Consider the following 13134-nt stretch of genomic DNA (forward strand, 5'->3'; position numbering starts at 1 on the left):
CTGCCGAAGACCAGCAGCTTTGCCTGAATTTGGTGTTGGGATCACGCTGGCCCGCTCTCGCCCTCTTGCTCCCGTGGCTGACCTTTCCCCCGTGGAGGTGGACCCACTCGCTGCCTTCCCCAGCCCGGCCCCCACCAGGTCCCCAGCCCTTTCCCTTACCGCCCTCCTCGATGTCTTCTTCCCTCAGGGTAGAAACCCTTGCCTTGGAGACAGATCTCCTCCTGTCTGCTGTTTTGCTTCTGGCTGTGATCAGAAATCAGGTTCAGCACCATCCTGAGTCACAGAGCTTCATGGAGACCTGTTTATCACCTACAATGGCTCAGTGCTGTAGTGTTGCACACACGTTATGAGCTACATGGGTTTATATGATCACAGAGGATGCAGTAAACGTTGTTTCAATGGAAAAAAATGCTGTCTGTGTTCCAGTCAGCTGTAGATGGAGTTGTTGTTCGGTCGCTAAGTCCTGTCTGACTCTGTGACCCCATGAACTGCAGCACGCCGAGCTTTCCTGCCCTTCACTAACCTTTAAGAAAGGCAAACTGTATGGAATCCATACACAGCTGATCCACCACTCTGACTTCCCATGGAATTGCACATACACACTTCACAACCAGGATTTGTTGAGCAAGTGAACGAATGAACCAGTGCGGTTCACTTAAGCATCTGGCTTACTGCTCATTTTCATTCAGCACGAACAGAGCGTTTGTGCCTTCATTTCCTTTTCTTCCCTTTTATTTTGTATGTTTAATTTTTTACTGAAGTATAGTTGATTTATAGTGTTGTGTTAAATTTTGCTGTACAGCAAAGTGACTCAGTCATACACATGTACATGCTTTTTCTATTATTTTCTGTTATGGTTTATCACAGGGTCTTGCATCTTCAGCCCCCTGTGCTGTGCAGGAGGACCTCGTTCCTCCCCATCCTGCGTGTGATAGTCCGCATCTGCTAACCCCAGGCCCCTAGTCCACCCCTCCGCCCCCCGTCCCCTTGGCAGCCTCAGGTCAGTTCTCTGTGTCTGAGAGTCTGTTTCTGCTTCATAGATTGATTTGTGCCGTGTGTTAGGTTCAACACCTTCATTTTCAAATGAGTTTTACCCTTGTTCTCATTGTTAAGATGTGTGGGAAGCTGTTCATTTCACACGTCTTACTGCACAGGTGTCATGAAGAAACACATGGCCAAGCACAGACAAGGTTAGGGAGTCTTGCTCTCTTAACCTAGCAGTGGGAGTTTCAGCATTTGAACTGTATGGCTAGAAAGAGAATCACTTTATTCTTGATTTTCATTCTTGCAAAGCAAAATCTTCACCCTTTTCTCCTTTTAGGGAAGAGAGGTCGAGTGGTTTGCTCTTTCTCCTTGCTGTACCGTTGGTAAGAGGCCGCCGTGCCCTTTGCCGCCTCAGCTCGTGCTCGCAAGGCAGAAGCCCAGGTGCCCAACCCTGGGATCTGTCGCTTCCCCCCATGGACGGAGCCTGGGCTGCTGGATGGGGACTGTCTGATCTCCTGTCCTGTCCAGCGATTCTCTGCTCAGATGTTCAGTAGCGTTAATTTTATGAAGCTTCTTTCTATAGCTATCTTCTGGGTAAAATACATGCTCTGTTGAGGGATACTTGTATATTATTAGTGTTAGACCAGAATTTTAATTCCAAAGCCATTTCAGTAGATTATTAGACCATCATCTGACCATCTATTTCTGATTGTTGGACTGGGTGGTGCTTTAAGAGGGAGGCGTTTTAAATAGTGTCCTAGGAAAATATTTTGATTAAACAGGTTGCTGATGTTATTTTCTTTATTTTCTTTCAAGTTTCTCTTTTGGCTTCTGCTACTCCTTTTGATTCTAAAGTGTGAATTAGATAAGTAATTTTTGGTGTAAGTTGCATGAGCAGCTTGTATTTTTCTTTGCAAAATCTGGCAGCCCTATTTCAACAATCTCTAAGGGTTAGGACCAGCGACGTGAAGTCCAGTGTTCATTCTCTTAAGGAGCTTGTCCCGAGTGCTGTGGGAAGTGGGCCTGGTCTTGGTCAGGAGAGTCCTGCCACTGCCCTTCCCGGGCCCTCCACTACCCTGGGCCTTCTCTCCTGTGTCTGCAAAACTGAAAGTTTGGGTGAGTGGCTCCTAAATTCTGTTACGAAAGCGATGCTCAGTTTGCATGTAGTAAATGTAAGGGACTTGAAAGGTTGGTGAAAATAGTAAGTAGTTGGCGCTCATAAACTTCCACATGTACGTGTATATTTAAACATTTTAAAAATTCAGAGGTGGTACCATGAGTTTTTTTTCTCCAAGGAATATTTTATAAAGATGATTTGATCTGAAGTAACTTATATATGAGTTAGATAACCTAATACCGTGATTTTAATCTTTGTCTAAGAGGACTGTAAAAATCAGATTTAACAGCTTTGTCAATCAGTCTTGTGCATTTGGACACAAGACCCTACAAAGATTTGGATTGCTGTGGACTTAATATAACTTGCTAAGTTAAGGACATTTATTTTGAAATATTTCAGACTTAGAAACAGTTGCAAGGATTGTCTGCAGGAACCCTGGGCCCTTGTGGTAACATTTTATAACATTTCATGTGCTTGCATGTGTGCCCTTGTGTTACATGTTGCACACACAAATACATATGTGTATACATTTTTCTGAAACATTTGAAACAAGGTTGCACACATCATGGCCCTTCACCCCTGAATATTGCTGTGTACGTTTCCTAAGAACAAAGCTACCCACTGACACAGGACAGGCGACTTAATGTCAGCACTGTGCTTGATCGGACTTGGAGCTGTGTTCAGTTTTGTCAGTCACCCCAATTGTATCGATACTTTATGCTGTTTCCTGAACTGGGATCTAGTCTGAGATCATATAATAGATTTAATTGTGTATCTTTTTCGTTTTGAATCTGGAACAGTCCCTGGGCTTTTCTTTTTTGTGACCTTAACATTTTTGAAGAACAAAGGGCATTTTCATAGAATATCCTTCAATTTGATATTTTTACTGGCATTTCCTTGCAGATAGGTTAAGCTATGCTTTTTAAGACTGAAATACGACGTAAGGTGTATACTTCTTACAAGACTGTATCCAGAGGCACACGATAGCCATTTGCCCCTATTAGATGAAAATAATTTTGATCAGTTGGTTAAGATATTGTTTGATTTTTTTGACTGCGTGGTTATTATTTTTCCTTTTGTAGTAATTTGAGAGGAGACACTTTGAGACTATAAATACCCTGTTCCTCTTCAGCGTTTCCCTGCATCCTAGATTTAGCATTTATGGATGACACCTACTTTAGTTACTATTACTATGGTGGCTACAAAATGGTAATTCTCTAGCTCCATCATTTCTTCCACGTTTCTTAGTTAGGGTACTGTAAGCAAATCTGAGCTCATCTGTTTATCAGTCTGTCATCTGTATTATCTGTACGAATTGATAGATTCTTATTTTAAATGCATGTATTTCTGTCCACAGTTATTCACCTATTCATTTGCTCATTCCCAGTTTTACTGAGCTCTAACTGATACAAAGCATGGAGTAAGGTTAGGGTGCGAAACATCACGGTCCGGCTTACACACGGCACGGAAGGATCGCAGTAGGCCTAGCGAGCCTCCATCACCTCATAGAGATGCGGCGTTGAGGGAGTAGAAGAAGCATTTTCCCTTGCGATGAGAACTCTTTGGATTTACCTTGACAGCTTTCATATGTACCATGCAGCCGTGTTAATTACCATGTTGTATGTTTCATCCCTACTACTTATTATCTTATGACTAACTGGAAGTTTGTACCCTCATCTAATTTTGTGTGTATTCATTTTTGAAATAAACTGTATTGTGGAATAATCTTAGTTTACAGAGCAATCCCAAAGATAGCACAACTTTGTCCAGTTTCCCCAGTGTTAACATCTTACTGTCATAATTATGGCCCTTTCGTCAACAACAGGAAAGTGACGTCGGTGGATTATTAATATTGACTAAACCACAGGCTTTCTTTACAGTCTCCCAGTTTGTGTTCTGCCCAGGTGTTCTATCCAGCATCCCTGAATTGGGGTTTGTCTCCTGTGTCTCGTGATGAGATTTGGTGTGTGGGCTTTCAGAGAAGAACGTCACAGAGGTGGTTTCACGCCTCATCACTTCGCATCAGGGAGCGCGGGACATGAACACGGCTCGTCACTGACGGTGTCCACGTGATCACTTGGTTCATTAAAGTCACGTCCTTCCTTGTCAAGTTTCCATTTCCACCATCAGCACTGTTTTCTTTGTAAGTGGGTCACTCAGTCCAGCCCACGCTGCAGGAGAGAAGTTAGCTCCCTCCCTGAAGGGTCGAGCCCCTGTATCATTTGGAATTTTCCTCTAAGGGAGACTGTGTCCTGTCCACTTCCTTACATCCTTCAGTCAGTTATTTGTAGCAGTCTGGACTCGTGTGTATGTGTGTGTGTGTATGTGTGTGTACACTGGGGTTACAACCAGTCTGTGGTGTTAACTTGTTCAGATTTCCCAGCTCCAGTCATTGGGAGCTGTGTCAGAGTTTTCTGAGTTAGTAAAAAATTCAAGTACTGAATATTTTACAAGAAATACAGACTAACTCCTTTGCTCATCACCTGTTTTGAATAATCCCTAGTAATTTCTATGTAATGGATTCTTCTAGTATCAAAAACAGGAAGACTCCCGTTTTGACATTGCTGTTCGTCTCTGGGAACCCAGACACGTTCCCGGGCCTCCTGCCCTGCTTGTGCCTTTCAGGACTCCTGCAGAGGCAGCTGCAGAGGCTTTGGTTAAATGAGCAGTTACAATACATGTGACAAAACTGTTAAGGTTTCTCTTCCTGATGCGGCAAGAAAACTTTATTGGAAATGTTATCTCTTTGTGGGAAGCTGGTATTTTTCTGATTCTTGAGTTTTCTGATTCTTGAGATGACTTTTTCAGGTTTTTTAAGTTCTTGAATGTATGTTATTTATGTTATTTTTCCAAATAGTCTTATTTTTACTGTTAATTTCTGTAAGAAAAACTTTCTACATAAAAGTTTAGTACAAATTTTAACTCAGACCCCATTTAGTTTGGTTCACTTTAACAAATATTTATTTAGGGCTGCCCGCCGCCCCGCCCCCGAAAAAAAAACAACGGTGCTAGGAAATATAAACAATCACAAATTATTCAGTTATCTGAAATTGTGAGTTTATTAAATTAATCTTCTTGAAGACATAAAATTATATTCTTTGAGACACCCCTGGATAGTAAAAATAATAACATTTATATTCTCTTTGTGTTAGTGGCTACTTGCTTTAGAGACTCTATAAAAATATTAATTGATAGGAATTGCCAACTGTTCTTCTTTCCTATTAATTGAAAGAAATTCATTATATCATTAAGGGAAATTATCATCATGTTCAATTCTGCATTACTGTTTGCTCTTATTCATATACTTATGGAACAGCCTTCTTTTCCTTTTGGGACAAAGACTTGGCTTCCTAATGTCTTAAGAATTTCAGTGGTTGCAAGTCCAGCCCTGGAATCTTTCTATTCCCTCTCATGTATTTTATTTTTTAATATGATGTGTGGTTCCAGAGCTGCGAAATAAAATTCTTTGCTGCCAAAGTATGCAGCAGGTCCAGGGTATCCTAAAAACACATATCCATGTTGGGAGAGGAGTTGCGGGGAGAAGGTGGTGGTCTTTATCATGAGGAAACTCTATATTTTAAGCTAACTTTTCAAGCATTAACAGTTTAAAAGTGTTTTGAGAACTGTAAACTTGGAGCTGCACTAACAGAAACTTTACTATAACTTGTTAATTTTAAAAAATGCTGATGCACTTTCCCTTTCACTTTCCCTTTTCTCCTGCTGCCTCCTCTGAAGTCTCCTTCCAAATGGTTTTGGAAACTGGTTCCTGTAAGTTTACCCAGCTCCTTCAGCTCACCCTCCAGACATCATTGCAGAGTGTCATTGTATTGTTGATGTCGTGCTGATACGGTCATTTCATATAACTCCATTAGTCACGAGTGGAGATTGGATTGTAAGGTCTTTGATCATAGTGCAGAATAGAAAGACCTAAAAAAAATCTAGCCAAAATTTGGATTAGACGCTTTAAAGATAATTAAAAGTGTAAACTAGTCTGTCATTACTTGGCAGACCATAAGTAACTAGTAAGAAGAAAGTGTGGGTATAGATTTGTACTGGTTTTAATAATGTCAGTAAAAGTGAGTATGAATTGCACACGTAAATTATTTGTATTATCAAGTCATCTTTTTGAAAGAATCATTTCCTTTTGGCCTGACCTATAGAGGATACTGTTTGTGTAATTTAAAAAAGTGACAGGTTCTGTGTCCCTCTCATTACTGAATCTAAACTAGTAACAGATTCAGTTCTGGTTTGACTACAAGAGTTGATCTTTCAGTGTGAACTCTGGGGGTTCAACCACTTAAATGTTTTTCACCCTCAGAAACAGACATGTAACTTAGAAGTCCACCACAATTTTGAAAGATCGAAAATACATCCCTCTTAAATGCCAGATGTCTCAGTTTGTAGAAAGAGCAGTGTGTTTGTAAAGCGCCGAGCACACTCCAGAAGTTCTGGGAGACCCACAGGACTTCAAGATTGAAAGTTGGTTTCCCTGGTAGGCCTTCTAGGATGTAATCTTCAGGAAGATGTTGCGGCCGGCCACTTGCAAACCATGAATCGTCTGGTCCAGACCGCAGGCCTCGTGGCCGCAGCCTCGGGGAGCTGTGTGCGTGTGTGCGCGGGTTGCCGTGCCCCTCGGTGGAACGCTGCAGAGCACAGCACACAGCTCAGTCCTTTGTTCCGTGACCCTGGGCGCTCGGCTCAGTCCACTTCCGGCCATGGGCCCTGGAGGTCCGAGAAGTCTGGCACGGAGCCAGCCACTGTAGAGCATTTCCAGAGATAGTATTCTGTTTCTTAATGGCCCAAGGAAGTGGGGCTGGAGGGGCCTGGAAGCCACAGGGGCATCGGAAGGCTGGCGAGGCCCCGGCTGCCACTCCCCCTCAGTCCTGATTTTCATGCTTGAGTTTTAAACTGTCCGCCAGCAGCTCACTGAGGATGCTTACTAACGATTACGTAAAAACACAAAATCAACTGAAGAATTTCTCTAGTGCACTGATGCGATTTTTCCTGAATATAGGTGCGCTCTACCATTAAATACAGATTATAGTCCCTACTGATTCATAAGAACAATCTCCTCTGAAATTCTTCACATGGGAAAATGTTCCATGAATCTTGTTCTTGAGTAGCCAGTGAGGGGTATATAGAAATAAATATTTCCCCTTGAATGTGTGTGCTTTTCTGGGGAAAGTCATTTAAAGGAAATCTGACTTCACCACCAAATAGTAAATCTCTTTCAGTAAGTAATTTTTTGTTTTTATTCTCACCAGAGTATTATATTTCATAATTATACTTTAATTATGAAATAGAGATGATCAGTTTAGATAGAAGAAAAATTAATTTTGATTTCTTAAAAAAAAAAACCTTGTATTTAAATATCAGTGACCGCTGTAATTATAAATTTTGCTAATAGTTCAGTGTGCAATTTTCATTAAGTCTTCAGCATGATTTTTCTTGGCTTGAGGAGAGCTAGTAGCTAAAGACAGCTGACCTCTGGTGACACTCGCTGTGTGCCCATGTGTATGTCGCGCATGACGTCATCATCTTTCTTAGTCCTCCGTGTCCTGTGAAGCAGGCACTGTGACTGCCCCGGTTCACAGATAAGGAACCGAGAGATGAGCGTTCAGGTAACTCGTCCAAGATCCCAGAGCTGAGAAGTGGCAGGAGCAGGATCTGAGCCCAGGTATTTAGTCTGACTTAAGAAGCTCCTTCTCGTAAACTCTCAGTTTTACAGCAGGTCTCATTTTTAGGGAACTGTCTTACAAATTTGTATCACTCGCACCAGCCAGTCTTTAAAAAACAAGAGCTTCTTCTTTTCTGAGAGGGAGCAGAAACCCTTATACTTGCTCTGCTTTGGGTTAGGGTAGAAACCTCATCCAGGAGGGTTTTCTCAGTTTCACAGTGGTTACACTTTATTTGCATTGTCTCAGCATTCAGATGAGAAGCCAGGATTTCTTTGTGGTCTGATTCCAGCTCCTTAGAGTGACAGTTCTTATTGCAAGGCCTCCTTTCGGAGTAGTTTTACATCCTCTGGCCGTCCCTTGACGCTGATGACTCCTCAGTCTTTGAGCTCCGGTCTTAATCTTTTTACACAAGAGCGTGCTGTCTAAGTTAAGTCTAATGTTAAAGCAAATTTTATCATCTTCAGAGCCACAGAACTGATAATTTGGACATTTCAAATGTCCAAAATCCATTCTGTGATGCTTTTATATTTAAATTCTTGGGCTAAGTGAATTCACATAAATGAGCCCTGTGGCGTTCTGTTAAGCACTTAGCTTCAGAACTGTAGTGCTGTTGGCAAAGACAGGTCTAGTAGTGCTGTTCAGGAGAGAAGGATGTGGCTGCGTGGCTGTTGTCTCTGCCGACTTACACGTTATTACTGACACGGGGCCTACGGTGCTGTGTCTTTCCTGTACATTGAAGTACTTACTTTGATCTCTTTTTTATATTGTAGGCTCGTTATAGGAAGGAGCAGACCTTGCTCAAGCAACTGCCTTGCATTCCGTTGGTAGAAAATCTGTTGAAAGACGGCTCAGATGGCTGTGCGTTAGCTGCCCTCATTCATTTTTACTGTCCTGGTGTTGTCAGGTTAGAGGGTAAGTGTTCCATTGAAATATTTCTCAACTGTGGATAGATGTAACAGATATTTAAGATGGTAATATCTAATAAGTAATGAAGGCTTTTTTTTTTTTTTAAGAAAAACATTTATATGTCATTCTAGGAGGGCAGTTAGTTGAGTGAAGGAGTGCTTGGTTTCTAAGTCTGTGTAGTGACTGCTACGTGTATAGATGTGTGTGTGTGTGTGTGTGTGTGAGAGAGAGAGAGAGAGAGAGAGAGAGATGACCAGATTCTACGTAGTTGTGTGCTGGTATTAAGTTACTAATTATAAAGTGAGTCCAAAGTGTGTATTATCAAAATTAATCCTTGTTCTTTTCTTATTTGAAGACATTTGCTTGAAAGAAACCATGTCTCTGGCTGATAGCCTCTATAACCTGCAGCTGATCCAAGAATTTTGCCAAGAATATTTGAACCAGTGTTGCCATTTCACCCTGGAAGACATGCTCTACGCAGCTTCCTCCATAAAGGTACTCCCTGGTCCCTGCGCTTGAAGGTTGTGGGGAAAGCACACAGCCAGGTGCAGAGACAGTCTAGCTGTGTTAAGCGTACAAAGTTAACTGTAATTTCAGTCAAAATAGTTGGTTAGATTTTTCTGCTGATTGTGTTCTGTTGTAACGCACACTGTCAGCTACAGGTGGCTTTTGCAACACAAAGAGTGAGTCTGTGGTCCTGCAGTTGTTAGTGCAGTGGAGAAGGAGCCAGCAAGTGCTTCTGGGCCCTCAGCAGGGCAGTGGGCTCCGGGAAGAAAGGGTCCTTCTGTGCCAGAACTTGAGACACAACCTCGGGAAAGAAAGGGGGAAGGAAAGACCAAGGTTGTCTAGAAATGAACCTTTTAAGAAGTAACTCCTGGCAATATCCTGGTGGCCCAGTGGTTAAGATTCTGCACTCCCACTGCAGGGGATGTGGGTTCAACCCCTGGTCAGGGAGCTAGGGTCCCGCGTGCCGCACAGAGCAGCCAGTATATATATATAATTTTTAGGAGGTAAATAAAAGTACTTGCTTTTATCAGCTGTGCGCGAGTCCCTTGCTTCAGGACGATGTCACAGGGCCTCCTAGCTTTGCTCAGTTGCTCAGTGCGCTTCTTCCAAGAGCTGTTTATTGAGCACCTTGCACTGTTCCGGGCTTTTTGGGTGAATCAGCAGACAATCAGAGATCCATGTCCTTTCAGAGCTTACTTTGTAGTGAAGACAGACACGTGTCTCAGGCGTGATGGCTTCTGAGCTGCAGGTTCCAGAGCTCCGTGGTAGGAGTGATGCCTTTCTGTTCCTGGCAGCTGCGGAATTCCTTCCCGCCCCCTGTGCCCTTGCCTGAAGTTCGCCACTTCTATGTAACGTTAGAGAGGAACAGCCTTGTGTCAGGCTTGACACCTGGCCGTATTCACGGTGCCCACCTCCCTGAAGGCTGCCATGGGCCTCCTGGAGCCACGCTGCCGCTCGTGTGCTTGCGCTCCTTGCTCTCTGCCCTCTTTACCCTGAGCCCCTTCCTTCTTTACACACAAGGCAGGGGACACAGCCAGCCAGCCATGCAGCTGCTCCCAGAGCAACCACTGCCCACTGCCCAGCCATGACCAGCCATGCAGCTGCTCCCAGAACAAACCACTGCCCACTGACCAGAACAGCACCCACTCCCCACTGTCCGACACGTCAGAAGAAAGACCTTGATTGATTTTGAATGGTAACACCATTTTTACCAAAATGGGAGATATTTTCATATTTATCTTGTTAATGCTTTTTCTGATTATTGCCTATTAAAAATTCTAAATGCCACTACTATAATCTCAGGGAAAAAAATCGTCTCATTAAGTACATTAAACTGTAAGAGTACATTTGCTTAAGTCATATACTTTGGACTTCCCATAAATAAAATGTAACCTTGATGTTTAGATCAACTTACTCTGGGCATAATCAAGATATAAAGATATTTTCTTAAATGAGGCGTTTAAAAAATAGATAATTATCTGCAGAGAACACTGTCACTTTATCTATTTTGGTTCTCTGCTAAATTATTAGACCCACATTTTGTCTTCAAATGAGTATTTTAAGATTCTGCATCCTTGAGAAGTTGCTTGGTCCATGGTGCTGGGCATCCCATCGTGTGTTGACATGAGCAACAAGTATTTGTGGGGACGTGGGGAATGAGCCTTCTTTCCCCCACGCTGGATGTATACACTGGTGTGCCCTTTTTAGAGGGCACTTTGGTGGCAGTCCATTCTGAAGGAGATCAGCCCTGGGATTTCTTTGGAAGGAATGATGCTAAAGCTGAAACTCCAGTACTTTGGCCACATAACGCGAAGAGTTGACTCATTGGAAAAGACCCTGATGCTGGGAGGGATTGGGGGCAGGAGGAGAAGGGGACGACAGAGGATGAGATGGCTGGATGGCATCACTGACTCGATGGATGTGAGTTTGAGTGAACTCCGGGAGTTGGTGATGGACAGGGAGGCCTGGCATGCTGCGATTCATGGTGTCGCAAAGAGTCGGACACGACTGAGCGCCTGAACTGAACTTGGTGGCATCTGACCGGATTGAAAGTGCACAGGAGGCTGTGCTAGTGTTGTCCCTGGGGTGACAGGGGGGAGCAGCTCGTCTTAGAAGGGGCGCGATGGGGGTGTCCTGGAACGTGGTTGAGCTGTGTAAGAGGAGGAGGCAGAAAGCTCGCAAGAGTTACCAAGAGAAGCACCCGGTCGCACACATTATATATAACGTGATGTGATTTATCTCTCTTTTTAAAACGCTGTTTCCATCTGTATGCACATCTGCACATATATATAGACACACAGGAAGAGGTCTGCAGAGAGAGACACAAAACTGTTAGCAGGGGTTTCTTCTGATTGTGGTGTTAGGATGTGGACAAGAGGAGTTTGTGCACTTGTTATTCTGTTTATTTGTATTCTTTGATATTGTTTACATTGTTCAAGAATGTTAATTTATAGCTGCATGACCTTCTTAACTAAAAGAAGAGCTTTTAAATGAAATTAATTTGGTATCATTCCTAGAATATGGTGACAGATTTGTTGCTGTTTAATCTTCGCAGATCCAGAAAGGAATTCTCTTCATAAACTTCAGTTACTGGGGAAATCATTTCTTCCTGTGCTGACACCTTGTGGCCAAGCACAGTACAGTTCTGTTACTAGGACGGTTGTCTGACCAGGGAGCCTAGAGCAAATTTCCCAGCTTCTCTGAGGTGTAATTGACACGTTGTTGTTGTTCACTCGCTCAGTCACGTCCAACTCTTGCGACCTCATGGACAGCGTCTGTGGGATTTCCTAGGCAAAAATACTGGAGTGGATTGCTATTTCCTTCTCGAGCGGATCTTTCCAACCCAGGGATCAAATCCGTGTCCCCTGCATCAGCAGGCGGATTCGTCACCACTGAGCCCCCAGGGAAGGCGTGACTGTAGAAGTCTAAGGTGCTCAGTGTGTGGATCTGATACGCACATACTGCAGAGTGATTGCTACACCCTCATCACATCACGTCATCACCATTTCTCTGATGTGAGCATTTAGGATCTACTTTCAGCAGCTTTCAAATCTGTGATGCAGTGTCATTAGCCACACTCATTAGACCCCAGGACCTATTCACTTTATAGGCGGGGGCTGGCACAGCGGAGCAGCACATGCCCCACCCCAGTCCCTGTATCCCCCACTCTGCTCTCTGCTGGCTCCTTAGACTCCACGTGCAGCATACCACACACTGTGTGTCTCTGACTTACCTCACTCACTACAGTGCCCTCAGGAGCCATCTGTGTTTTTGCAAATGGCAGGATCGCCTTCTCTCCTCAGGGCTAAGTAGTGTTCCATTGTGTATATATACCACATCTTTATCCACCCACCCGCCGTGGACACTCAGCTTGCTTCCTTGTCTTAGCTGCAGTGAGCATGGACGTGCAGATCTCTGTCCAGGATCCTGTTTTCGTTTCCTTTGGGTGTGTACCCAGATAGACCTGCTGGATTCTGTGGCAGCTCTGTTTTAATTTTTGAGGAGCCTCCGTACTGCCCCATACTGCCTTCCATAGAGCCTGCACCATTTTGCATCCCCACCAGTAATGCTCAAGGCTTCCCTTTTCTCCACACCCTCATCAGCACTTGCTATTGCTTACCTTTTTGAGGATGGCGATTCTGACAGGTGCCAGGTGGTATCTCATTGTGGTTTTGATTTGCATTTTCCCTAATGATGAGTAGTTTTGTTGAGCACCAAGGTCCTTAAATATTGATTAATTTCCTATAACAGACAGTTATGGAGCACTTAACAAGTGTTTTTTCAAAACATATACACAGCTTTCAGTTAATTGTACTAGCAGAGCAGAATCTAGCACTGGTACTTAAAATATAATTTTACACCTTGGCTTTAGAAAGTGTACTGTGAGTTAAGTATAAAGAATAAATGTAAATCACAGTCATCTTACTGCCCAGAGATACTCCC

At 43.3% G+C, this 13134-nt stretch overlaps 1 protein-coding gene across 2 annotated transcripts in view; it reads left to right on the plus strand.

The window, feature by feature from the left end:
- The window catches only part of CAMSAP2 (calmodulin regulated spectrin associated protein family member 2), a 97648-nt gene that overhangs the window by 64092 nt on the left and 20422 nt on the right, over positions 1 to 13134 (plus strand). Inside the window, exons 5-7 of one of the 2 annotated variants that reach the window (XM_024976917.2) lie at positions 5837 to 5869; positions 8550 to 8691; positions 9041 to 9180. In XM_024976917.2, the coding sequence (XP_024832685.1) occupies positions 5837 to 5869; positions 8550 to 8691; positions 9041 to 9180 (315 nt within the window). The remainder of the gene's footprint in view (positions 1 to 5836; positions 5870 to 8549; positions 8692 to 9040; positions 9181 to 13134) is intronic. The other variant, XM_024976918.2, reaches the window with a different exon arrangement.

This window comes from Bos taurus, chromosome 16, assembly GCF_002263795.3.
Source record: "Bos taurus isolate L1 Dominette 01449 registration number 42190680 breed Hereford chromosome 16, ARS-UCD2.0, whole genome shotgun sequence".
Lineage (NCBI taxonomy): Eukaryota > Metazoa > Chordata > Mammalia > Artiodactyla > Bovidae > Bos > Bos taurus.